The 26,842-nt window shown below is 61.4% G+C and overlaps 2 protein-coding genes across 8 annotated transcripts in view; one reads left to right on the top strand and one right to left on the bottom strand.

Annotated features, from left to right (window-relative positions):
- FAM163B (family with sequence similarity 163 member B) overlaps nt 1-10,172 on the top strand; it is a 29,986-nt gene extending 19,814 nt beyond the window's left edge. Inside the window, exons 2-3 of the mRNA XM_003353703.5 lie at nt 7,291-7,406; nt 8,116-10,172. Of these exons, the coding sequence (XP_003353751.1) occupies nt 7,314-7,406; nt 8,116-8,520 (498 nt within the window). The 5' untranslated portion in view covers nt 7,291-7,313 and the 3' untranslated portion in view covers nt 8,521-10,172. The remainder of the gene's footprint in view (nt 1-7,290; nt 7,407-8,115) is intronic.
- Nucleotides 10,173-11,508: 1,336 nt separating this feature from the next.
- Nucleotides 11,509-26,842, bottom strand: part of ADAMTSL2 (ADAMTS like 2) — a 35,502-nt gene continuing 20,168 nt past the window's right edge. For 6 of the 7 annotated variants that reach the window (XM_085019525.1, XM_085019545.1, XM_005654608.4 and 3 more), the window contains exons 12-19: nt 22,887-22,984; nt 18,483-18,609; nt 17,061-17,274; nt 16,710-16,865; nt 16,104-16,274; nt 15,226-15,402; nt 12,902-13,046; nt 11,509-12,130 (exon numbers count right to left, since the gene is read on the bottom strand). In XM_085019525.1, the coding sequence (XP_084875651.1) occupies nt 12,012-12,130; nt 12,902-13,046; nt 15,226-15,402; nt 16,104-16,274; nt 16,710-16,865; nt 17,061-17,274; nt 18,483-18,609; nt 22,887-22,984 (1,207 nt within the window). In that variant the 3' untranslated portion in view covers nt 11,509-12,011. The remainder of the gene's footprint in view (nt 12,131-12,901; nt 13,047-15,225; nt 15,403-16,103; nt 16,275-16,709; nt 16,866-17,060; nt 17,275-18,482; nt 18,610-22,886; nt 22,985-26,842) is intronic. The other variant, XR_014842202.1, reaches the window with a different exon arrangement.

Here is a 26,842-nt window from a genome sequence, read left to right as displayed (position 1 = left end):
CCAGGAGACCACAGAGGCTCAGTCCTGGGTCTTCAAGGCCGGAGCAGGGGAGATGGAGCAAGAGGAAAGAGAAAAATGGGAGAGACTGAAACGAAGAGCCTGACACGTGGTCCAGATGGCAGCCACGTGGGGGTCTTCTGCCAGGGGAGGGGCTGGTGGGGGGAGGCAGGTGGGCCGGCGCCTGGCTCTGCTGCCAGGTGCTTCCTGACCCCCCCCCCGACACACACGCTTGGTCCTCACGCCGCAGGAGACAACTGCAACTAGTAAAGCAGTAGCTGCCCCGCAGACGTGGGGCTATCAGAAGGGGCTGATGCCTGCCCAGCCCATCCCCCACAGACCCTGGGCGGGGCGCCCAGAGGGGCCCCATCCCACAGCCTGTCTCTGGAAGAGTCAGGGGTGGGGACAGGGAAGCAAAGCTGTTTATAAAGCTTTAAACCCTTTTATGGTCCCAGGGGGCAGATTAACAATTCAGCGCAGTCTTCCATGGCCAGATTGTCTTGGCTGGCAATGGGGCAGCGGAGGCTTCGGGGAGCTGGAGAAGGGAGCTTCCCCCAGGCTGTCCCTGTGCCTGCCGGCACCTCTCTGCCTCCCGCCTCTTCTCCCCACAGCCCTCCCTGTCCGCTCCCAGCCCAGCCTGTCAGTTGGCCCTCCTTCCAGGAGGGCTCAGAGCCCTCTCCTCCAGGAAGCCCCCTGTGGTTCCTCCCATGCAGTGCCGCCCCCTGAGCCAGACTGCCTGACATTGTTCTCCAGGGGACGTGGGTCAGCCCGATCTCCCTCCAAACTCCCAGGCGAGCGGGCATCAGGGTGTTCGCAGCCCTTCCCCGCTCTGTCCCCGTGGGGACACCATCTGATGTGTTGCTCGGACCAGTAGCCGGCACTTTTTGACATTCGTGATTCTGAAGCTTTGTCATGCATCTCAGTTGTCTGGACCCATCGCAGGCAAGGCTGGTGAAAGGAACAAATTTAGACCCTTCAAGCCCAGAGTGGCAGGAATTGGTTTTCTAAATCCTAGCATACCCATGTCACAGAGAGGGAAACTGAGGCCCAGAAAGCGGCCATGACCCAGGGTTACCAGCAAGTGTATGGCAGGACCCCCCCCACGCACCTGCCCGTCCTCACAGGCAGGACAAGGGCCCCTTGAGTTTGTCACCGTGGTGTCCAGCTGGGCAGGGTCCCCAGGCACGGAAGGGTCTGAAGAGTGACAGGTTGGCGAGGGCAGCAAGGGATGGGACTTGCAAGGGGCCTCTGGCTGCTGTCCTTGCTGTTCCTGAGGTCTTGAATCCCCCCCGCCCCCCGCCCCTGACTGCTTCAGCCTCTCCCACGCACTGCGCCCCCAGCGCTGGCACTTCAGGATTCTGCGGGGTGCTTCACTACGTCCAGGGGGGCTTCTTGGAGGGGAAGCTCTGTTCTGGGCACTGATGGCCGGGTAACCTCTGGAGAGGCAGAGGGAAGGGCACAGTGAGAGCAGAGGGGTGGCTGGAGGGCGGTGGTGAGCGACAGATACATGGCACTCTCAGGGGCAGTTCGGAATTAACCGTGGACTGGTGTCAGGCTGGGGCGCAAGCAGAGCTGCCAGCGGTGTGTGTGTCTGCTGGCCGGGCCTGGCCCTGGGACCGGCGCCCGGTGCGGGCGTTGCCGCCCCTCGGCGTGCATGTATCTGCACGGTGTGAGGTGCAGCCGCTCCAGCTGGATGGGCCAAGGGTGTTGGAGCCACGGCTGCTGACAGCCCTGGGCGCCTGGCCTGTGCCTGCACCCTTCCCATCACGCTGCCAGGCTGCCGGCTGCTGGGGTCCCCCCCGCCACCCCGAGCCAGGCAGAGCCAGGGGCCATCTGCATCTCAGAGCGGGGAGGGGACTCTGCGAAGGATCTAGACCCAGAGAGGGAAACAAATATTAACAACAGCCATGGAAGCACAGCACACCTGCTGTCTGGTGGAGAACTCCGCCTCCTCCCATTTTCCAGAGGAGGAAACGGAGGCAGAGAGAAACAGAGGCGTTTGAAGGCCCATTCTCACAGCTAACGGGAGACAGAGCCTGGCTGGCTCTCAGGGGGTCTAATGGGATGTGTCGGGGCGGGGGGGCATCGAGTTTAATTTCTGCATGTCTTCCTTGGCCTTGTCCAGGCTTCGTGATTTCTTTCACTGATGAGTAAGACGGCGATGATGTTTTGGGGTGCAAACGGCAGACACACACTGCAGGTGACAGGCTCACAGGAGTCACTCTGTGGATCTCAGGGAGGGAGTTGCGATGCTGTGAACTTGGACCGCGGCCTGGCTTTCCCTGGGCCCCTGTGTCCTTGCTCTCGTCCCCCTGGACCGGCCCGTCTGGCGCCACACACGTGCCACCCTGGCTGCAGCCTATGCTCCCACGGCTCCACCCAAGGTCAAGGGAGAGCAGGGACCGGCCAGTGTCCACGTCCCACCTGCACTTCCTGGGAGAAGAGAAGAGCGCTGGCCCAGCTGGGGGGCCCTCCCTCCCGACCTCAGTAAGCTGTGGCCAGAGGGGCAGCAGCAGGGGGCACAAACCAGTGCAAACCAGCTACTCCAGACCAGTAGCTTGGGGCCAGGGCGGCAACCCCCCAAAACCTGTCATCCTGTTGCCGTGTCCTCAGAAAGATGCCGCAGGCTGTGCGGCTTCACACAATGAGACCTGGGGCTCCGCCGGGGGCGGGGGACGTGGGGGCACATCTCGCCCTGGAACAGGATGGTCACAGCAGATCTGGCCTGGTACGGACCCCAAAACCACTGGTGCACGTGGCCTCTCCTGGCCTCAGGTGGCTCGTCTCCCGAAGTGGGGGAGACACTCTGTGGTTAGCGTGGGGTCTCAGAGAGGGGGTCGGGGGGCCAGGACAGGATGGGAGGGGCTGCCCAGGAGGCCCAGGACTCCCCGGGACAGGCAGTGGCCCACACACGGCTTTTGACTGCGACAGGCCCATTAGCAGGAATGATACACGTGGACCAGTGGCCCTGACACTGTAGCTGGATCACCAGAGTGACCTGGCCTTCTCTGAACCTTGGTCTCATCATCTGCAAATTTGGGGTCCCCGTGCCTGCTCTGCCCTCCCACGGACGCTGTGAAGACCAGGGGCGCTGCCAGAGGTCCATCCCACTGCCTGCTTTCTGGCCACTCCAGGGCCAGGCTGAGACAAGCCGGGGTGTCCCCGTGAGGCCCCAGGAGGGAAGGGTGTGGGGCGTCGGGCCCGGCACTCCGTCAGCAGCTGCCTGCTCTGCTTTGCCTCACCTCCGCGAAGAGCGTGAAATGCATCTGGACAGCAGGCCTGGCCCCTGCCCAGCATCCCCTGCTGGCCGCCTCCTCTGCACAGCCAGCTCCCTGGATCCGGCCCCGGTCGGCCTGCACCCTCGGCAGGGCTGGCGGGCCAGCTGGCCTCAGCCACCCCGGGGGCTGAGGAAGGCCGGGGCTGCCCGGCAGGGTGCCCAGAAATCCTTGGGGTCCCTGGGAGCTCTGGCTCTGTCTGTGTGGCCTGGGCTGCGTCTTCCTGACCGGGCCCTGTTGGTCCAGCTGTCTGGATCTGCTTGTCTGCACCTCTGTCTGAATTTGGAGCCGTCTGTGAGTCTGTGTCTGGCTGTCTCGTTGCTTTGGGCCTGTCTGGAGGTACCTTTCTGTCCATCTAGCTCTCTGCTCGGGGCCTGAGCTCCCTTCACAGTTTGCCTCTGATGCACACGCTGCCTGGGTGAGCCCCTCCTGGTCACATCCATGTCCTCCTCCATCTGTGGACTGGCGTCCCCAGTGTCCCTACCCAGCCGCTCCCTCCCAGGCCACATGACCCTGCAGACAAGCCTCCGGGGAACCACTGAGCCTCCAACCTCGCCACGCAGGGCTCAGCTCCCTCGCTTCTGCCTCAGCAACCTCCCAGACCCCGCGTCTCCACGTGAAAAGCCTGTCTATCACTTATTCTCACCCATTCCTGGAAGAGGAAACATCGGGCCCAGTTCCAGCAAAGTCTTTGGCAAGAGGCTTATCAAAAACTTTAGAAACGTGCACGCCGCAAATCTCCTCACTGCGCAGTCCCATAATTGCAGAACGTGGGAACTGATGCAAGCCCCTCGGTGCAGTGGGGTGTGGTGCAGCTGTGAAAAGGAGCCGCGAGCTCTGGGGTTCCCTGGGAGAATCAGGCATCCAGGGAAACGTGGGATTTCTGGGGATACTCAGTGAAAAGGGAAGTTGCAGAGGGTAAACGCGGCTCACCGCTTGGCTTAGACGTTTAGAAAGAAGCTGTGGAAGAATAAACCCAGAACTAAGTGAAATTGCCCTTCTGGGCAGAGCAGGGCACAGACGGGAGTGGGAGCAAAACCTCTCTGAACGCACCTGATTCTGTGCTTTAGACTTTGGAACCAGATGGTTTCTGCAATTAAAAAGCAAAGGTAGGCGTTCCCGTCATGGTGCAGTGGAAACGAACCCGACTAGGAACCATGAGGTTGCGGGTTCGATCCCTGGCCTCACTCAGTGGGTTAAGGATCTGGCGTTGCCATGAGCTGTGGTGCAGGTCAAAGATGCAGCTCGGATCTGGCGTTGCCGTGGCTGTGGTGGAGGCCAGCAGCTGTAGCTCCCATTCAACCCCTAGCCTGGGAACCTCCATATGCCGCAGGTGCAGCCATAAAAAGCAAAAAAAAAAAAAGTACTAAGAATTATCTCAGTTGAAACAGTTGTTTTACTACACATCCCTAAGGGCACAAGAAGAATAACAAATATCGAATGCCCTTCAGTAGACTTGTTAGTAAAAATGCTGGTAACGCTGCTTTTAAATTATCGTGTCTAATGGGGAAAGCAAATTAGTAATGACGTGTATGTGATTAGAAAGTAAAATTTTCATTGTAAAGACGTACAGACGTCACATTTTCATGAGCGAAAACCCTTTCATCTCCAACGTTAGGTGGAAATATCAGGACAAACTCATATTCATTTTTTTTTTTTTTTGTCTTTTCTCTTTTTTGTCTTTTTGTCTTTTAGAGCCACAGCCTGCGGCATGTGGAGGTTCCCAGGCTAGGGGTCCAATCGGAGCTGTAGCTGCCGGCCTCCACCACAGCCACAGCCACACGGGATCCAAGCCACATCTGTGACCTACACCACAGCTCACGGCAATGCCGGATCCTGAACCCACTGAGCAAAGCCAGGAGTCAAACCCGCGTCCTCAGGATGCTAGTCAGGTTTGCTCGCCACTGAGCCACAACGGGAACTCCCCATTTTTTTTCTTAAAAACAAAAACAAAATGTTTAAAAAGGTTTCCTAGCTCTGGTCACTGAAACAGCCTGGAAACAAGGGACCCCGGGGGCAGCTAGCACCCCTCGTGCCCAGACTGGGTCCTCTAAAACCACGTCCCACCAAGAGAACCAGGGTGTCCCAGAGAACCCTGCAGCAAGAAGAGCTGGGCAATCTCAGCCTAAAAGCAACATGCCTCCAAGGACTAGTGGGGTCTCCTCAAAATGACGCCAGTGTCACCTTGGCATGGGGGTGGGGGGAGCTCTAAACCCACGGACCCAGAAATAATAATGACTGCAGTGGCCGGAAACACACTGGCGATACAAAAATCAGTGAGATCACGGAGTTCCCGTCATGGCTCAGCGGAAACGAATCCAACTAGTATCCACGAGGATGTGGGTTTGATCCCTGGCCTCGCTCAGTGGGTCGGGGATCTGGCGTTGCCCTGAGCTGTGGTCTAGGTCGCAGCCGTGGCTCGGATCCCGCGTGGCTGTGGCTGTGGTGGAGGCCAGCAGCTGTAGCTCCAACTCGACCCCCAGCCTGGGAACGTCCATAGGCCGCAGGTGCGGCCCTAAAAAGAAAAACCAAAAAAAAATTAGTTTGATCACAGAGATACTCCAGAACCACCACCAACCTCCTGGGTGCCAACTTATTTTGAAAATCGAAGAGATTAAGCACTGAGCAGCTACGCCTTTCCTCTGCAGACTGCTTCATATTACGGTATAGGGAATAGGGAAAGTTCTTGAGAAAAGAACCAGAGCACACACAGGCAGAGGAATGATGGCTTTGGAAAAGTCGCTGGTCGCAACCCCGAGGCAATAAGAGATCTTGGCAGCGACTCCCAGGAGCTGCTGCGAGGCTGAGCGGGAAGGCAGATGGGGAACTCTTTAGTGGGAGGATTGGGGTGACAGCAGCTGAACCCGCTGGTTAATCCCAACGTCACGATGGGACGGACAGCCGTCTCGGGGCCCTGAGAGTGATGTGACGGGAAGCCAGCTCAGAGGACAAACGGTGACCGGGGAACACTGGAAATGCAGCTGGAGGAAAAGCAGCCAGTGCTGGTACATGGAAAATTCTGTAAGAGAGATGACCCACTTTCTCCTGTAAACAGCGTGGGGCAGGGAGGGGCGAAGCGTGAACGGAACCGAACCCTTCTGCCGTCAAAGGAGCCAAACACAACTGGATCCTGGTTGGAACCATCCAACAGTAAAAAGACATTTTGGAAATGATTAGAGGTTTTTTTTTAAAAAAAGATCCTCACGGTCAGATTCTGCACTGAAGCATTTATGAATAAACTGACATGCTCTGGGTTCCTGTTTCGGCTCAGCGGTAACAAACCCGACTAGTATCCATGAGGATGCAGGTTCAAACCCTGGCCGCGCTCAGTGGGTTAAGGATCCAGTATTGCCGTGAGCTGTGGTGGAGGTTGCAGATGCAGCTGGGCTCCCGTGTTGTAGTGGCCGTGGTGCAGACCGGCAGCTATAGCTCCGGATGAACCCCTAGCCTGGGAATCCCCATATGCTGCGGGTGTGGCTCTAAAAAGAAAAAAAAGGGGGGGGCGAATTTTATGTGATGTGTATTTTACTGACAATTAACATTGTTCAAGAAAGGTATCCATTATGCTATAAAAGGGAATATGGTTCAAAATTACATTGCAGAAGAAGGTTTAATAAGGAAAAATCAGGATGATGCTGTTAGTTGAAAAAGCAGGTTTCAAAACCGTAAGTTCAGGCTGACTGCACTGGGGTACATTTTAAAATGCGTGAGCTCGTCACCCAGGCTGAAAGTGTGCTGGGCTGAGGCCCTCCCTTACAAGCTCGTGAAACCTCCACAGGGCCCCGGGGGAAGGGGTCTGTGCCTTGGCGTCTCCTCCTGCAGATGTGGACACTGCTGGGGGAGGCAGAGCCTGCGGGGCTTGATCTCCTGCCGCATCCGAGGGCCCAGCCCCTGCCTCCAGCGTCCGGGCCCCGGGAATTTTGTTTTCCTTTCCCATGATTTCCTCGACTTCCTAAACGAGAAGCGCTCCCTCTCGCAATGGGAGGAGGTGCGGTGAAGCTGGTGGCGTGTGTTGCAGGCTGTTGATGGAGAAGGGGGCGGATGACAGCCGGGACAGTGGTTATCACCGGGGGCATCTTGGCGACAGTGATTCTGCTCTGCATCATCGCGGTTCTGTGCTACTGCCGCCTCCAGGTACTCGGGGGGCTGAGGGAGCCCGGGGAGGGGAGCCCAGGGTGGGCCCTGCAGGCCCGGGGCGGGGGAGCCCCCCAGAGGGCTGGGGCCCAGCTGCAGGAAGAGTCAGGTCCCGAAGAAGGTGCAAACAGGCAGCCCCGCCCCCCGGACTCCACCTGTGATGACAGTTTCCCAGACACCCTGCGAGGTGAGGCCGCTGAGGCTCAGAGAGGGTGAGGGTCTTAGCCAATGGCACACAGCTGCCAAGCAGGGAGCGAGGGAGCTCTTGAGCTGTGCACTCCCTGCCCCACCCCCCGGGCTCCAGGGCTGTCCTAGGCTCCCCGAGAGAGGATGGGGGAAGCCTTGGGTGCCGAGCAAGGTAGCACAGCCTGGTGCCCTTGAACTAGACCGGGGCCAGACTGCCTGGGCTCAAATCCCAGCTCTGCTGCCTCCAGGCTGCCTGACCACCCCCCAGCCCCCACCCCGCCGGTGCCTCCATTTCCCCACCTGCAGAAAGGAGGGGAACCAGTCATGGCACCTGCCTTGAGTTGCTGTGGTTGGAAATGAGCACAGCCCTCATTTAGGGGTCCCAGGAATCCAGGGTGCCTGGCCCGAGCAAGCTCCCGCAAGTGCCAGCGGCGCCAGGGACTCGGGTGTTTGAGCTGGGTGCCGCGTGCCCGTGCAGAGGGTGGGCGGGGGGCCGGGGGTCACAGCGGCTCTCTGCCCACAGTACTACTGCTGCAAGAAGGACGAGTCGGAGGAGGACGAGGAGGAGCCCGACTTCGCCGTGCACGCGCACGTGCCCCCGCTGCACTCCAACCGCAACCTCGTGCTGACCAACGGCCCGGCGCTCTACCCCGCCGCCTCCACCTCCTTCAGCCAGAAGTCCCCGCAGGCCCGCACCCTCTGCCGCAGCTGCTCCCACTACGAGCCGCCCACCTTCTTCCTGCAGGAGCCCGAGGACGAGGGCGTGCGCAACGGCGGGGAGCGCGTGGCCTACAGGAGCATCAGCCAGGAGGACGTGGAGCTGGGACCGCCCGGGAGCTTCGGGGCCCTGCAGGCGCTCAACCCCAACCGCCTCTCGGCCATGCGGGAGGCCTTCTCCCGGAGCCGCAGCATCAGCACGGACGTCTGACCGCGCCCCCCGCCGCCCACTGGTCCTGAGACCATGGGAGGGTCCCCGCGGCACACGGGCCTGGCCCCAGGTCCGGACCGGGGCTTGGCCCAGCCTTCCTCGCATCCCCATCAGCAGGGGGGCCAATCGGGCAGCTCGGGGGCTCAGTGCAGGGATCAGAGCCGGTGAGCGCTAGCGTAGCCGCAGCGGGGGCGTAGGGGTCGCTGGGGCCTGGGCCGGGAAGGGAGGCGGGCATGACGCAGGCTCAGGTGAGCAGTGGCCTCCAGGTGACAGGCTGCAGAGCAAGGTAGGGCTCTGGAGCATTGACGCCAGGCTCCTGATACCAACGCTGCCATTCGGTAGGGGTATGTAACGTGGCTGCCATCCCAGCCCCAGGAACGTGGCCATCACTGCCGGCATGGCCTGGCTGTGCCACTCCCTCCCTGGGCCTTTGTCTACCTACTTGCTCCAGGAGGGGTGGCAGCTGCCATGCTAGGGGCCCTGCAGCACAGGCCTTGCCTGGTGACTGGGGATCAAGGATTCTGTTCCAGGATGGGACCTCCGACCCCGCCCCCCCACACACACACAGAGACACTGGACGAGCCGGCCTCCCTGCAGTCCCCTGGGATGCCAGCCCCAACTGGCTTCTTGGTGAAAATTGAGGGGGGAGGGGCCCTATGCCGAGGTCCCCCTGCCTTGGGAGTGTCCACGTTAAATACACAGCCCAGTGCTCAGCCCTGACGTGGACCCAGGGCTAAAAGGCCCATTGACTCCCCATGAGCCTCCAGGAATGCTGGTCTGGGTCCCAGGGGCACAGACCCGAGCTCTCCCACCTGCCCGGATTCTCAAGAGGATCTGAGAGCAAGGCCTTAGGCCGCCCCTTCCCAGCTCCAGCGCCGTGCGAAGCCCTCAGCTGAGCCCATGTGCCACCAAGCTTCCCGCAGGGCTAGAGGCTCCTCCATTCGGCCAGAGGCATGCCCCAAACCCGGGAACAAAGCCCCCCCTCCCCGACTCAGAGGCACTGTTTCCCCCAGAGCCCCCTGCCTTCTCCCAGGCTCTCTCTGCCTCTGAACCCAGCCATGGAGCCCCCCACCTGTACAGGGTGGCCCCCAGCTGCTCAGGAAGACGGACCAGGCCCCCCAGCTAAGCCACCTTCCTGAAAGACAAACCTTTGGGGCAGGTGGCTGTCCCCAAACCGTGGGCAGCACGAGTGCCACGCGTCTTGCTGTTTCTCAAACGTGCTCCTGAGCTGTGGCTCTGGACGTGAGTAGAATTAGCAAGACTTACTATTTTGGGCATTCTCGAATTTTCTTTCCCCTCTTTTTCCTTGCTCCTCCTGCTTCAGTTTGGACTTGCTCATGGAATTGAACCCCGAACCCCAGCATCCCCTTTCTTTGTCAAACCCCAGGAGTTCGTTTCTGATGCATCAGCTTGGGGGGTGGGCGGGGGTGGGGGTGGGGGGGCGAGGGCCAGGAGGTGGCACTTCCTGTGGCTGTTCTGTCTGGTGTCCTCTTTCCTTTTCTGGTCTCCAGCCTCTGTCTAGATTCCTGGGTCATTCTGACACGAACACGCACCCGTCCATCAAGTTCACTCAGCTCCCCGGTGGGGACCTGCGGGGAGCTGCCCTCTCCCTGACAAAAATCAAGAGCCAATAAAACTCCTCTCCAACCGCCCGAGCTGTCTTCCCTCTGCCTGGGATTCCGGGCCAGCCCAGCCCCCTCTCGGGAACTTGCTGGGAGGGGCTCTGTCCAGCCCCAGCACCGGGCAGAGCTGGCCTGTCCTGTCGCATCCCGCAGCCACATGGGGTTTTGAATTTCCCGGGGTGGCCTGTCCATCTTCCAAGACTGCAAATCGCCAGCCTCAACCCTGAGCTCCTGGGGAGTGGGCTGGGGGTGACAACAGGCTGATCCACCTGGGGCACATGACTGACCTCTCTGGGCCTCAGTCTTAGCATCAACACAGTGGGCGACAGAGATACCGAGCTCACAGGGCTCTTAGGGAGACCAGCGGAGGCAGTGCTGATAAAGCACTGGACCCGGGTCCAGCACGCAGTGTCTGCACAGTCAGCGCCAGTGGAAAGGAGGACGGAGGAAGGTCAGGGGCAGAGGAGGTGGGGGAGGGGAGGGGAGAGGAGCAGGGGGGATGACAGGACAGAGCCCAATGGTGGGGGGTCGGGGAGCCCCCCACCCCTGCCCCACCCTCGAGGGAGCCCCTTCCACAGGCCTCCATGAACCCTCAGTGCCACTCACCCGCCGCAGCCACACACCCCCATGCCATCCTAAACACTGGCGAACCCTGTCTTGGTCTCAGCTGGGGACAGGCTGGCCCTGCATCCCGAGGAAGCAGCCACTCGCCTCCCTGCTTCCTGTCCCCAAAGGAGACCCTCCCCATGGCGTCCCCAGCCCTGCACGCTCGCTGTCCCATGGTGGGTGGACAGCCACACTCCTGGAGCAGCCTAAATGTCACCTCCCCCAGGAAGCCCTCCTGGTCCTTACACACACAGGTCCAGATCAAGAAGCCCTTCGAAGAGGCCCAGGGAGCGGGGCGATGGGTGTTTCCTGAGCACCAATGTGGGTCCCCCTCCATGCCCCCCACCCAGCCGGCCCCACCTCTTCTGTGCCTCCCACCACGCCCCGAGGTAGGAGCTCTTCTCTGCCGAGGTTCGGCGGACGGAGCTGGCTCAGGCCCCACCATGTTCTGCCAGGTCCCCCAGCCACCCCGCTGCCCACATTGAGAGGTGGGAGATTGGCTCCGTTCTGACGGCAGCACCCGAGTCCAGTCGTCCCCGAGCCCCCTCGCCGCAGGCTGCCCACTCCTTCTGTCGCCTTCTGCCTGCTCTCCCATGACTGTCATTTCCTCAGGAGATGCTGCAGCCCGGCCCCCAGCCCCACGCAGCCCTGGACCCGATGCCGCAGCAGGTCCTCCCGAGTGGGTGAGTGGCACCGGCACCCTGGCTCTCGCAGCCCCACAGCCACCCTGCCCCTCCTGGCAGGGCTCTAGTGCCCAGGATGCCGCCAGAAGTACAACCACTTTATTAACATACAGAGCTGACGGCTCCACGCAGCCACGGGCCGTAAGAAAGACGCCTCTTCCGGGCGTAAAGTGCGGTGGGCCCCTCCGTGCCAAGAGCTTCGAATCCGTATCAGGGAGGCCAAGGAGGCCAAGTTGTGAGATTAAAATCCCTCCGGAAGGAGACACCAAAACAGGATCAGGATCCCAGGCTGCCGCAGCCCCTCTCCTCCGACCCCGCAGCCCCGGAGGGACAGAGGACGTCCCCGGCCTCCGGGTGGGGCTGGGTGCCAGGCTGGGGACCACAAATGCACTGTCCTCGAGGCTCTATCCCGGGAGGGCCGACGGGCGCTGGGGGGGAGCTCTCCGGCCCCGGGACAGCAGGGGCTCAGTGTCACGTCTTCACAGCCGGGTGCCCTGCACGAAGGGTGTCCGTGGAGCGGCCCCAGAAGCGGCTGTGGCCCCAGGATGGGGTGCTGGGTCTCTGGGGGCGGCCGCCGGGCCTAGGAGTGGGGGGGCCTGCAGGAGCGGCAGCACGCCTTACTGTAATACCAGTGGCCGCAGAGGTTCACCTTGATGGCCAGGGCGCAGTTGGTGCCCGGCTGGTCCTGGCAGCTGTCATCTGGGGAAGGGACGCAGTGGGCAGCACAGGGGATCAGGAGTCGGTCATGGGGTAACAACTTGACAGGACGGACCCCCTTCCTGCACCCCCCCACCACCACCCCTGGAGAGGAGGCTGGAGCTCTACCTCCTTTCCTGCCCCCTCCCTCTCCAGGGATGGCACAGACCCCACCACGGGGTGTGAAGGGTGCCCAGGGAAGGGTATATGCCCAGAGCCCGGGATTTAGAGGAGACACGGATCTCAACCCTGGAGGCCCACAGGTGCCCCCTACACCCAGCGGGTCCAAAGCAGAGCTCATCACCTGCCCCCAGTGCCCCTCAGAGCTGAGGACCCGCACGCATCTTCCAGGTGCCCGGGAGACCTGGCTTCAGCCCCTCGCCTCCCTGCCTCCCACATGCCAGCTCCAAGACGCTCCGGCGGACGGCCTGGATCCCCAGTCTCCTGCCCCGCAGAGGCCCCCCCACCTCTGGAAAAGATGCTCTTTCCAAAGTGCGGGTCTCAGGGTGGCTCCCAGGGCCCCCCAGCCCCAGGCAGCCCCCACCTGCTGCCCTTCCCGCCCTCCCCGCCCCGCCCAGCCAGGCTCAGCCACCAGCCCTTCCAGGAGGGCGCCTGCGCTCCGCCACAGGCCTTGGTCTCTGCGGCCGTCAGAGCCTCCCGGTTCTCTCACCCCCCCCCCCCACCCCGTGCCTTCTGTCCTTCAGGCCCTGGCTCGGCCTCAGGCTCCGTTCTCCCTGGAAAGCCCCTCCCTGCCCCCAGGCTCTCGCTTCTCACCTGGGGGCTCCGTGGGGCAAGGCTGCAGGTCGCAGGCCTGTCTGCCAACCGGCTTCACCAGTGGGTCGCAGCCCCGGACGATGTCGGTGCCCTGGTAGCACTTCACGTCTCGCATCCGCACGCCCACCCCGCAGGTCTTGGTGCACTGACGGGGGAGAGACGGCGTGGCCGAAGCCCCGCTGGCACGGCAGGGGTTCTGGCCACAGAAGCAAACCCCCCACCCGGTCCCTGCCTGGCGGCTGAGTCCCCACCGACAGGGGACACACGGGAGCTGGAGGTGACGAGCGGAGGAAGGGCACCGGCTGGCAACCGGGAGACACCGATGCTGGTCCTGCCCAGAGCCGCCCGGTCTCCCCATCTGCAGTGGGGGGTGGCTCTCCTCTCTGCACTCTTGCGCCCCCCTCCCGCCGTGGGTCCTTCGACTCCAGCTTTCCTGGGGACTGGATCTCTGAGGACACACAGGGCCATGGCCAAGGGAGCACGCCGGTTCCCCACGCCAGTGAAAAGCTACTTGCTGTGGGCCAATTTAATGCATCTTCCAAAGCCACCCCACCCCCACGGCGCCCTGTTCCAGATGTTCCCCTTGGAAAACCCCACTGAGCTACCAGAACACCAGGGACATCTGCTGACCCCAAGTACCCTGCTGTCCTCCCACCAGCATCGTACAGGCAGTGGCTCCCTCTGTCTCCGCTCCCCCCCCCCCCAGTGTGGGTGACCCCACATCACCCAGGCACAGCTGGGACTTGAGCTCTCGGTTTCCTTGCTGGCGGGGGGGAGGGGGAGGCTGCCCCGGGCCCCCCTCCAGGTCTTTGTGCAGAGCCACGATCCAGGCTTGGCAGGGAGGGTCAGCCTGATGCCTGTGCCCAGTGGGGCAGGGGGTGGCGGGGGGTGCTGGCTGGGCACCCAGCACAGATGACAATCAGTCTTGGTGGATGTGCCCCGAGGAGCCTCCCAGAAAGAACGCACATCAGGGAGCCCTGGCCTCCACCCCTCTGCCCCCAGGGGGATGGGAGCTGGGAGGAGGCACTCTCACTGAGCCCCCACCCTGGAAAGTGGCAGCCACAGGGGAAAAAGACACCATCCAACCACGGTCCCCGTCATCCCTGGCCCACGCACCGTTTGGGGCAGCACGGGGGATGCCCTTCCCCACCCCAACCAGGCTCCTGTGCAAAGACCCCTCTGAGCCTCCCCCCACCTCCACCCTGCATCGTGCTCCCTCCTGGAAGCCATGGCATCGCTACGGGGAGGGGTCACTCAGGCGCAGGAGTGGCGATGCCGCAAAGGAGATGCCGAGGAGTCGGTGTGAATCAGTAAAAACCGGAGTCTAGACGTGACCCCCCCCCAGGCTGTAAGAAAGGCTGGGGTGGGTGCTAACAAGCCCCCCGGGGCCTTCCACGGGATCTCACCAGGAGGCCTCCACAGGAAAGGGCCCGGAAGAGAAAAACAGCAGAAGTTAAACTCAGCCCCTTGGCTGGGCCAGTGGATCCCCCTCCGCGGGCCGACCCCATGCACCCACCCTGGCCTCCTTGGGATGTTCACTGCTGATCCCTTGCCCCCCCCGGACAGACTGACCTCTGCCACATCCCCCACTAGCCAGGGGTAAGCTCGCTCTGACCTTGGGGGCTCCTCCCCTGCGGGATGGGAAGGGACCCCTCTCTCCACTGGTGCTGCCCGGAAGAGCAGCGGGGGGGGGGGGTCAAAGGGCTGGGCCCTGCCCACCCACAGTGGTTCGGCCAGAAGGTGGGGGCCCTGCTCTCTGCTAGAGAGGCCAGATCTCGGCTCCACGCCACCTGCCAGCCTGAGGCCAAGGAGCCCACAGAACCGTGGAGGGGCCAGGCCTGTTTCAGGACAGGGGCTGCCATTCCTCCTGGCTTCCCTCTGCCCACAGGGCACATGCCTTGTCTTCTCTGTGCATCTCTAATCCCGTGTCTCTGCCTTGACTCTGGCTCCCAGGGCCTAAGCTGTATCTGAGTCAGCCCCCCACCCCCTCAGTACCCACCTGGGATCTGTCTACCCCGTGGTGGGTGTCAAATGTACGACTGAAAGGCTACAATGCAAGGCCAGAAGTGACCTGGGCCAAAGAAGGCCCAGGATAAGCACTGCAGGGATCCCAGAGGCGAGATCCCAGGGGGGCTTCCTGGAGGAGGTGGCTCTCACACCAGCTGACTTAATAGAGCTGAAACTCTTTCCGGGGATGGAAAGCCCTGACGGAGGCTGAGAGGGAAGATGCGAGGGGCCCTGGGGTCGGGGAGGAGGTACTCCAGCAGGAGGAGAACTCAGGCCTGGCCTCAGGGGGCCTCAGAGGCGGCCGGCGAGGCGCTTACCTCAGACCAGGGGCTGGTGTACCACTTGAAGCAGGGCCTCTCGAAGCAGGTGCTCTCCTCAGCGGGCTTCTTGGCCAGGCCGCACTCGGGGCCGCTGCGGGTCTGCGGCTTCCCATTGGCCAGCTCCATGCACAGCACCAGCCTCTTTTTCACCCCTCGGCCGCAGGTGGTATTGCACTGAGGCCAGGGGACAGAGGGGCGCGGTCAGAGGTCAGGACAGCCAGGGCGCAGAGCCCACAGCCCCTCCGGGGACAAAGGCTTGGTCACTAGCAAGTGGGTGAAAATGCTTAGATCGACAGCAAACCGGCTGAGAATCTTGGTGGCTATAACCATTCAGCCTCAGGTTGGACCCAAGCAGTTTAGCAGAACACCAGCTGCTCTGAAACCAAATGGTTAATGACAATTTGAGTCAAGATGACTTAGCTAAGAGTGACCTGCCTGGAACAAATGGATGAAAGCAATGTGGCTGAGAACAACCTGCCTTAAAGCTTGACAGGTGACCTTGACAGGTCGGGTGGTCATGAGAACAAAAGAATGCACAGCCCCTGGGCCAGCCCGCAAGCCTGGGTGTCCGCCCACTGGGAGTGCGGGGTTGGGGGGATAATGCCGGCCTCGCACGCCTCACTGAACATCCGCTATTTCGATTTGGGAAGATTTTCGCAGTTTTCTCACCTGTGGGGGTTTCTGCTATTTCCAATTAATGTTTAGTGAATGGTACCATCATAATTTCCAGTTCATTCCCTGTTGGACCCATCTGCCACTCTGGCCACTTGGCTCTCAGCCAAAGGCTGGCTCTCCCAGAGCATCGGCCAAATTGGGGGTGGAGGGGCGGCGGGGGGGGGGAAGGGGGGGACTGCTGCCGGGCTTGGGGCACTCACCCGCTCCCAGTCCTGGGCCAGCCAGTGGGCAGGGCAGTTCTTGTCCCCACAGGGGTGGATGGCCAGAGGCTTGGTCTCCATCTGGCACTGAGACTCAGGCACCACCCGCCCGTCGCTGGTCTTGCAGTACACGTGTCTGATCATGCGGCCCTGCCCACAGCTTCCACTGCACTGCAGGGGGACACCCGGGTTAGAGGCAGAGCCCCTCCCCAGTCCCCCAGATGTGTCATTCCCAAGAGACAACAGTGGGGGGAGGGGGAGGGGTGGCTATGGTCACCACTTTTAAAAGAACATTTTCTGTTCTAATTACAGAAATACTGCACAGCCAGTGAGGAGCATAAAGCAAAGCACACCTAAAACACCAGAAAAGGTCACCTGTGCGCCCAGCACCCAGGGGGACCCCAGTGAGCCCCTGAATGTCTCATGCAGAGGAGAGAGGAGAGAGACAGAGACAGGGAGCTTATCAGAGGGGTTCCGGACATGACCAGTGTTTGGGGATCAAACTTTTGATTCCTTCTAATAACGCGGGGGGAAGGCCAGTGAGGTGCTCGCCAGAAAAACAGGGAAACCGAGGCACCGCCAAGCGAAACCAGGACCCGCCCTCACCGGCCCCCAGTCGGAGACGGTCCACTGGCGGTCGCAGGGGGGCCCTGTGCAGTCTTTCTCCCCCACTGGCCTGGTGTTGGGGTCACACAGCTTCTCATCCTCCGAGCAGCGGATGTCCCTGGTCACCACGCTGCGCTCTCCACACTTGGCGGTGCACTGAGAGGAAGGCAGGGTGAGGGTGGGGCCGCGACTGCCCCAGAGGTGCGCAGAGGCTGCGCACACGGGGCGTGCACACGTGGTGCACACAGGACCCCACCCCCGCCCCGCCCCGGCCCGGCCCGCCCCGCCCCGTCCCGCCCCGGCCGGTCCCTGCCCGTTCCGTCCCGACCGGCTCGCTCTGCGCAAGCGCACCTCGGACCACTCCGACATCTCCCACTGCGGCCCGCAGGCCGGGTTCCGGCACGTCTTGCGCTCCTCCGGCCGCACGGCCTCTGCCGCCTCGCACAGGTCGCTGTACACGGAGCTGTCGAAGCCGGGCGAGAGCATCTTCCAGCAGCGCACGATGCGGAACTGGTAGCCCTCGCCGCAGGTGCGCGAGCACTCGCTCCAGCTGCTCGTCTCCCACCTGCCTCGGGAGGGGGCACGGCCTTCAGTGACCCCCATCCTCCACCCCGCTGGGACCCCGGTCCCCAGCTCCTCCTTCCCCCGGGGTCCCAAAGTCACAACAGGCAGGAAGCTCGTCAGGCCCCGTGGCGGAAGCTATTGCCATGACGACCCCCAATGCCCTAGGAAACATCCCCAGGGGTGGTGAGTGGGCTCCTGGAAAATGCCCTCGGCTGGCGGCCTGCCCAGGAGCCCACATAACCCCCACCTGCTCTCACCTCCAGGCCACCCACCTGGCTGTCAAGCCACTGCGGGGAGCCAGGTCCTTGCCTTGTTTCTTGGCTGTTCCCTCCTCCCAGAGTGCTTTCCCCTCCTGCTCCTGCCCCCCTTCTTCCTCCAACGGGGTGCACACGTCAGTGTCCTGGACCCCTGAGCCCCACTGTGCGGGTTCTGAGCTCACGAGCAGACCCCCATGGCCACACACCCTGCTTCTCACAAGGAGCAGGTGCACGGGAAGTAGAAGCCTGGGTTGGAGCGGAGGCCGGGGTTGGAGCAGAGGCCCCGGTTTGGAGTGGAGGCCCGGGTGGAGGAGAGGCTGCAGGATGAAGGAGAGGCCTCAGAAGGGAGGGAGGCCCCAGATGGAGCACAGGCCCTGGTGGAGCAGAGGCCCACCAATGGAACAAACCAGAAGAAAAGAGGTGTGCAGAACATGCTCAGCCTCCAAGGAGGGTTTGCTTTTCCTCTGGAGACACGGCCACAATCAGGACCAGAAAGAGGACACGTCTAGGGCTTAGTCTCTGACCATCGGGGAGGCAGGACGGGAGGCCTGGAGATAGAGAATGGTTCCGGTCCTTCCACCCACGTCCCAGGGACACTCATCCGCTTGGAATTTCGGAAATAATCCCTTTTAGCTTTTTAAAATTCTAGCTGTCCCCTGGGGGCAGCAGGGACAAAGCGTCGGGCTCCGAGGGGTTCTCAGTCCGCAGTGGAAGACATTGACTGAGCACCTGCTGTGTGCAAGGTGCAGTGACAGGCTGTCTAAGAGACCCGGGAAGTCACAGAAGGACCTGACAGGCAGGTCAGGGGTGAAGGACCCGACAGGCAGGTTGGGGTTGAACGGCCCACCTGGTTGAAGGAGCAGGATGCCAACCCCTGCTGCTCCCCTGTGCGGGGGTAAAGCAGAGCCCCCGCTCCCCACACACCCTGCCCCGCGCACTGGGCGGCAGTTACCTGGGCTGGCACTCCCTCCCTGCACAGAACTCCTGGACGGGCTCCGGCCGGGTCAGGGCGTCACAGTAGCTGTCGTCCACCTCGATGCCATCGTAGCGGACGCACATGGCGTAGGTTGACATGACCCCTGGGTTCAGGACAAGGGAAGGGCCTGATGAGCCAACTGTGAGCGCCCTGGAGAGCAGCCGACCGGCGGGGTGACCGTAACTGAGTCAGCTGACCTCGCAGCCCTTCCAGGTTTAAATGGAAGATAATGACAGTCCCCGGCTTGAGGAGCTGCGGGCGGAGTCCGGGGAGGACGGCTTTGGGGAGCTGAACTCTCTCCTCGCCCGGGTCCCAGGTCCAACCTCTTCTCTGTGCACCCCACCCCAACCCCATCCAGTCCAGGCTGGGCACCCAGTTAATACGTCCCAAACCCTGGGCTTCAAATAAACTCAGATTGGCCCGTACAGAGGCACAGAGGCAAATCCAGACAGGCGCCACTCGTTTTCATTCTTTCAACAGCCACCCATCTCTGGGTGGGCAGACAGGAGGGAAGGTAGATGGATGGATGGGTGTGTGGATGGGTTGGTGGGTGGGTGGATGGGTTGGTGGGTGGGGGGATGGGTTGGTGGGTGGGGGGATGGGTTGATATGGAAGGAAAATCTAACCATTCCAACCCTTTCCATTTCTTTTTTTTTTTTTTTTTTTTTTTGGTCTTTTTTTTTGCTATTTCTTGGGCCGATCCTGCGGCATATGGAGGTTCCCAGGCTAGGGGTCTAATCAGAGCTGTAGCCACCGGCCTACACCAGAGTCACAGCAACGCAGGATCCAAGCCGCGTCTGCAACCTACACCACAGCTCACGGCAACGCCGGATCGTTAACCCACTGAGCAAGGGCAGGGATCGAACCCGCAACCTCATGGTTCCTAGTCGGGTTCGTTAACCACTGCGCCACGATGGGAACTCCCCAACCCTTTCCAGACCCCCTGATGTTATAGCCGATTTTCAGATCCTCCCACCCTCTCATGACATGCCCTAGTCCTTATCAAACTGCCTCTGGAACTTTCTTTAATATTATGATTAAATACCCAGTACTCTAAATTCCATCAAGGGACAGTATATCAAGGGCCAGCCCTCAACTAAAAGCGTTAATGCCTTGACCTGCAGCTCCACCTTCTAGTTCTCAGCTCTTTTTTCCTCTGCTGCCCTGTGCCTGGCACCAAGTTGGCACGTGGGCCAAACTCACCACGCAGTGGGTGGGTCCCTGCCAAGGAGCCAGGCTGACTCAGGGGGAGTGTTAACACTGGTGAAGAGTGTAACCCATCAGGGTTAGGGTCGTTGCTGTTGTTATTGGGGGGGGGGGGTGTATGAGAGAGACAGACAGAGAGACAGAAAGGGGTGGGGGGAACCCATCCTTCTTGAATGATGGGGAGAATGGACCCCTCCTCGTTGGAGCTGCCCTTCCCCCAGGAGGAAATCAATTTCTCTGCAAAGGAAGACCCCACCACCCCGAGCTCCCTTCCCAGCGGTGCACGTCTGAGATAGGGTGGCTCCTCCTACCCCTCCGAGCCCCAGCCCCAGATGGAGTGAAACAGCCTGGGAAGCAGCCACACGGGGATTTTTCCCTTTTTCCAGAAGGGATGAGCCAGGCTGCAATCACTGGTTCCTCTCTGCCAGCGCTGGGCCGGCTCTTGGGAGAGGGGTGGGGGGTGGGGCTGGCTTCCTGGCCGGGTCTGCTCAGAATGTTCCAGGCCTCAGAGACACCAGCTCAGGGGCCCAGGGAGGTCCAAGTTTGGGGACTCGCAGACCCCACCAAATGCCCGATTATTCATTCTCTTCTCGTCATCAAGTGGAAACACAGCAGGTCCTGATCAAGAGAGACAGGAATGCTGGTCCCAGCCCAGCCTCGCCTCTCGCTGCCAGGGTGACCTGAGGACTGTCAGGCTCCCCAGGTCTCGCGCTCACTCATCCCCAAGGTGGGAAGCCCGCCCCCAGGGATGCTGCGGAGTCAGAGCACCCGTTTTCCGGACACCCATTTCATTATATCAGTCTTGAATGTGGCGCTTTTCCAACTTTCTCGGACACAGAGGTGTCCTCTAAATAAAAGGAGCAGGAAGCTCTGATACTGGAGTAGCTGGGCTCTGCCTGCAGTGCGCCACTCCTCACCCTGTGCCCAGGAGCTGCCAAGAACAGCTGGAAATCATGGCCTCAGGCTCCAGCTAAGAGTCCGAACCAGGGAGTTCCCTGGTGGTCCAGTGGTTAGGACTCAGTGCTTTCGCCGCTGTGGCCCGAGTTCAATCCCTGATCTGGGAACTGAGATCCTGCATTAAGCCGCTGCACACCGTGGCCAAAAAGAGAAGAGCCCAAATCAGTGCACCTGCATTTCTACTGCTCTCAGAAGCATCTTTAAGGAAAAGAAAGGATGCTTGCTGTACCTGCTGAGGCTCAGGAGGCCTGCCACGTTGAACCCATAGCCCTTCACGCGAGTTCTCTGCGAGGCCCGGGGCAGGGAGGGGGCCCTGGCAGCAGCATGCCATGACACTGCAGACGTTGGCACAGACAGCATCTGCCACTTAAGGTCTGTGACCGAGCCCCCCTCCAATGCTGGCCTGGCCTCAGCGCCCCGTAAAATGGGATTCTGAGAGGAGCTGGCCACAGAGGGTTCAGAGGAGGCCACAGGGAGCCATCCAATAAGAACCAGACTCCACCACTTCTGCTGAGTGCTGTGCAGGCCCAGCTTGGTGCCTCTGCAGTGACGGGGAGCTCACTCTCTCTCATTCTAGCCCTGAGTGGGCTCTTCTTTTTAGCAGAGCTTGAATTGGCCTCCCTTCCTTCCTTCCTCTCGTCTGTTCTACTCTGCACCTTGGGCCACCCGGGGAAGGTCAGCCCAACCCCCCGCCCGACCCCTCTGTGGGTGTCAAGAAAGGATGCTGTGACCTCCCTGGGGACCGTCTTCCACCCAGGGCCAGGCACAGGCCCCCCGCCTGGAGGGATCTCAAGTGACGTCACCTCCCAAGGCAGGGATGTGTCTCACGTGTTCTGGGACAGTCCTGGCACGCATGGAGCCCCAGCGAGGACATCAGGGCTCCGGATTCAGGACAGGCCTGTGCCCCTCAAGAACAGGCTCTCACTCACAGTAGGCTATGCCAGCACCCACCCCGGGGCCCAGCCTGCAGTCACCCCCGAGCCCAGCGGCTTAGCTGCTCCTGGGCAGCAGCCATCCTGGTAACAGTGGCCCCTTCTTGAGCTTTGGCCATATTTCTCAGTTCGCGTCCACCCCATAACCATGTTTGCATAGGCGCGTTCCCATTTTACAGCTAGAAAGTTGAGGCTTGGAGAGATGAAGCCGTTTGCCAAGGGCACACGGGGCAGCCAAGCAAATAGTGATCCCAGGCACTCACCATGTACCCACTAAGCCCACCTCCCTCCCCGCCAGAACATCGGAGGCAAGTTCAGCCTGCCCCGTGCCCTGCCCAGGGGAGAGGGCATGTGACAGGAGGGGCCCCAGCTGCCTGCCCAAGACAGAGAGCCCATGGTCCACTCAGAGCCCTGCAGGCCCACCTTCCCAACTCCTCCCTCCTGCCCATCTCCTGCGATGCCAACCAGGGCTACAGGAGGTGTGACCACGTCCAGACTGCCAGCTGCCCAGGGCCTAGTCTGTGGTTTGCTCCATCCTCCACACTGGCCAAGCACACAGGGGGCATCCAGAACTCTGGCCGGTTGGGATGGGAGGACAGGGCATCCTACATTTTGAGTGGCAGCAACCCGCATCCTACCCAAACCCAAGCATGAAGCCCCCAGTATAGATAAGCTGGCATTCAGGGTCTTGCTATGTTTTGCCACAGGTCCTGGACCTGAGTCTGACATCTGACCTTGCTGCAGCCCCCAGAGGGGGGGACCAGGGCTGGCAGCAGATGGAACCCCGGTCCTGGGCTGCAAGCCAGCATCCTGGGGCACTGGTGGCTGGCCACATGAGCAGACATAGGTTCGAATTCCCACTCACCCCACGGGGCTGTCTAGCCAGGCGCCCCCAGGGGGTCTCGTTTCCCCTCCCGCTTCCTCCCCAACAATCCGACCCGTTTCCTCTGTCAGAGGCCACGTGGGTCTGATTCCTCCTGTGTCGGCTGCAAAACTAAAATCACCGCCACCTGGGATCCCTTCCTTTGACCCTCAAGGACACCTGCTCGAACAAGACAGGAAATGAAGATTGAGAGACACGGGAGCGGTTAGGGCTGCCTAACGCCCAGGCGGCCAGACCTTACTGGAGTCCAACACGAGGACCCCCAAACTCCTGCCGCATCGCGCTGCCTCGAGGGTCAGGAAACACCAGACCCGCTCCCCTGGGCAGTGGGCAACCGTGGACGTGCACGCACCGCGGGGGCGGGCTTGGCAGGTGCGGCCGCGGGCAGCCTGTCACGGGTACCTGTGGTACAGGTGGCGCTGCAGGGCTCGTGGGATGAGAGTTTCCATCGGTACATGTCCGCGGGGCTCACGCCTGGCTTGCGTGCCTTGGGCCTGGTCCTGAAAGCGGGTCAAGCAGAGAAGGGGTGAGTATTCGTGGGAGGGTGTGTTCTCATCCGCAGAGGGCAGTCATGCTTTTGGCAAAACTGCTCACCTGTCCTGGGTCCCAGGCAGAATCCCCACCTGTTAGGGTCCCAGCGCCCAGTGGGAGAACGGAGAGAAGGGGAGGAGCCCCCCAGCCCCAGAGGCAGAAGTTTTCGGATGGAATGGACTTTGCCAGTTCCATCTCGAGGACTCCGTCTAAACAGGCGTTGCAGCCGTCCAAGCGCCTGGAGGGGAGTTCCCGCTGCGGCTCAATGGGATTGGCAGCATCTTGGGAGCCCTGGGATGCAGGTTCGATCCCTGGCCCAGCACTGTGGGTTAACGGTCCGGCGTGTCCACAGCTGTGACATAGGCGGCAACTGCGGCTCAGATCTGATCCCTGGCCTGGGAACTCCATATGCCATGGGGCGGGCAAAAAAGAAAAAAAAACATCTCGGGGGGCTGGGGTGAAGAATTTGGAGTTCAGCAACAAGAAAGCTTCTCCTGACACACACACACACACACCACACACACACACACACACACACACACACACACACGGCCTCTCGCCATCCCCTTCTCGCAGCAGCACGTGGATTCCGCCTCCCCCTCCCCAGGAAGGGGCCTCCGAAGGCCCCTCGTGTGCTGAGAACCTGCCAGAATTCTCTCCCCTGCCCTCCCTCAGCCAGGACTGCGACTGAATGGGGACACTGGCCACTGGGCCTCCAGTGACCAAAATAGAAAGACTCTCCCGCAGACGGGGGCGTGGCCGCATCCCCTCCAGACGCCTCTGCCCAGGTCTGCGATGGCTGCCGTTCGAGGAAAGCCATGCTGGGTCCCCGCCAGCGACAGGCTATGATTCTTGGCTGGAACTCCGGCGGCCGGGCCAACTATTGTTAGGATCGCTCGCTTCTTTGAACCGGGCGGTGTGCTGGGGCCCAGCCTCGTCTCGGTGTGCAGGCTGGTCTGGGACTCGGCAGGGACAGAGGGACGCGCAGCAGCTCCCAGAGCCAGGCATCGGCCCTGAGATGCAGCCCACGGAATCCCGCAGCCCCCGGGGTCAGCAAAAGGGACTCACTGGAGTGGCCTGGAGGCCCCCACATCATTGAGGCCTCACCACCCAGCTCCACTTGCCTTCGTACCCAGAGCAGCTGGCTGAAGGCCACCTGGAGCCACCCCTCTCCTGGGCACAGGTGGACATCTCTTCCTTGGGACCTTCTGTGTCCCCCACCCCCCAGGTCAGGCTTAGATGAGGGTTGCAAGGTGTGCACTCTAAAAGGCTTTCCAGTAGATTCTGTGATAGAGACATTGGTTTGGATTCGACTGGGAGTTGACCGTTTGCCTTCCAACTTCTGGAATTTCACAAAAGGGTGAGAACAGCTCTTGTCCTAAAGGCACATCATGCTCTGAGGTCCAGGACCTCATCTACTCATGGACCTTGAGTGATGCGTTTACTGATGTGGCCACAGATGCCGGGGGAGAGGGGACAGAGGCAAGGAGACGAGAGAAAGCCCAGGGCAGCCACCTCGTGAGCCGCTGACTCGTTCACAGCCACCGGGAACCTCCCACCCCCACCTGGTGGCTTCAAAACCATAGCCTGGCCCCGCCTTCCCACAGGTGCAGAGAGAAGGGGAAGGTGCCCCCCCCCCCCCGCTTTAAACGTGAGCCGGCACTTTAAAACCCACCACCCACCCGAGACCCAAGCATCTCAGAACAAAGATCCTCCTTGGGAAGGAAGAGCGGGAATACCCCTCCGTAACGCCCAACTCTCCACCCTGAGACGTGCAGGGGGGTGCGTCCCCACCCTCCTTTCAACAGCTTTGAATTCACCCCAAGAGCCCAAAGGGATGAAAAGATGCAACCCCTGCCTGGCCACCCCACCCACGGAGAAGCCCGCCATCTCTACCTAATTACACACTCCGCCCGCGGGCCAGCCGCACGCGTGACTCATTCTGGAGCGAGAGCAGAGGTTCAAAATAACCCTTCGTGTTTTAAGCACCCAGGGTATTTCTGGAAGGGCCGCCCACACAGCAGTGTCGGTAGGAGCATAGCCCCGGAGCCTCTCAGACAGCCCCGCATGTGTCTGCACAACCACACGACACCTAACAGGCTCTGATCTCAGAAGTCACGTCCTGGGGGGCAGAGCACCCAGGAAGTCGCTGAACCACCTTCAGTTCTGAATGCTTCGCCACCTCCATCTGGAAGGAAGTCAGCGCCCTCAGATCCCAGTACATCAGAACCGCCTGGAGCCCGGGGGGCCTCGGAGCTGGGACGGCCCCCACCCCTCGTCCTGGGTGCCTTCTCCAGGGAGCTCAGGCCGTCCAGGCCGTGACAGCCACGCTTGTTTAGAAAAGACACAGAATAGCGCTTTGCTTTTCTTCCGTCCAGGCTGGGAGAGCAGCCCTGTGTCTCAGACGCTTGTTCCCAACGTCTGCGTCTGGGGACGGGGCCTCCCTTGATTGTTTGGGGCTGTTCTGGAAGGTGACAATAACCTTTCCTTTCCGGCCGCCTGTGCTTTGATTTCGCCTCTGGAGCAGACGCGACTTCCTGTGTTTGGACAGCTCGCCCGCCGCAGGGGATATTTTGGCCGGCGGTTCCCCCCAGGCCTCTCGCAGTCCTTTATCTCCAAAAACCATCTTTGGTCCCTGCTCCCGAGGGGTCCTTTGATGCCACAGGGTTGGGGGGGGGCGCCCCCTCTTACCAGCCGGGACTTGCTAAGTGTTGACAGGCTTTGTATTGGTCCCCGTCCCTGACAGGCCCTGGAAACCCAGGAAGTCCCTTAAGGCCGACGGAGGGGGTGGGGGGGGGGGCGGGGGGGGGATGATCCAGCTGGAGCTGGACAGGAGATAGTCTCCAACACGTGACTCAGGGGTCCAACGGCTAGTGCCAGGCCCTGGCCTAGGAATCCTTGAGTGCCTGGGCCGGGGACCCCGCGGTGCCCTGCGATAAGCCCCTCAACTCAGGACGGCGATCTGAGGGCCAGAGAGGGTGGGGGACCCGTCCGGGTGCTGTGGGGAAGCCGGGGACAGGGTGGGGATGGGGACAAGATATCCACGGCCACTTTCCACGCCTAAGGCAAGTTAAACAGCAGCCTGCCGGCCCCCCAGAGAAAGCCTTTACACGGGGTCAGCATCCCGGCCGGGCCCTCCCCCACCCGGGAGGCCCAGTGTATTAATGACCCTTTCTGTTTGCTGGGTCCTCACAAGGTGCTTTGGTGCTTCCCAGAGAGGGTAGAATTAGATCCTCTGGCCACCCCCCCACACACCCCCCACTGGGCTGAAAGACCCCCACCCCAGGCTCGGAGCCCTCACTGGCCCTGGGTCACATGGGCAGGTGCTGGCTGATTCTGAACCCCCTCTCAGGCTCAGAGCCTGTCTCACCCTTCTGGCGGCCAGATCGCACGCACACACACAGCCCGAGGCCCCACTCCCTGCACACTTCCAGACCCGGGTCGGGCAGACAGGTGGCCTCCACGGGCCCCCGTGGGGCAGCGCAGAAGCCCTGGAACCCCCTCAGTCTCAGAAGAGCCCCGGATGTGCCCCAGAGATCTCCTGGGGATGGGGGTGTCAGAAAGCAGCTTGAGAAGGGGGAAGACCCCTCCTGCAGGTCCCTAGGGGCCAGCTTCCCTGCTCTTGTCCCCTGGGGAAGGTGAAAGAGTCACATCCAACCGCCTAACCTCAAGCATGAGCCCCAGATCTTCCGTCACACCGGCCCCCCTAGGCTCCCACGGATGCCCACCTCTGTACCTTCAGCCCCACCAGGCCTCCCTGGGCTTGGTCCTCAAGTCAAGGGGGTTGGGGGGGGGGGTCTTCTGATAACAGGACAAAACAACACCCT

The sequence above is a fragment of the Sus scrofa genome, chromosome 1 (genome assembly GCF_054392235.1).
Source record: "Sus scrofa isolate SSC_HxYL_T2T_F1_AM1 chromosome 1, Sscrofa_HxYL_maternal_Yorkshire_Landrace_v2.0, whole genome shotgun sequence".
Classification (NCBI taxonomy): Eukaryota; Metazoa; Chordata; class Mammalia; order Artiodactyla; family Suidae; genus Sus; species Sus scrofa.
Note: the sequence above shows the minus strand (reverse complement) of the source record. Positions and strands in the feature narration are given on the sequence as shown.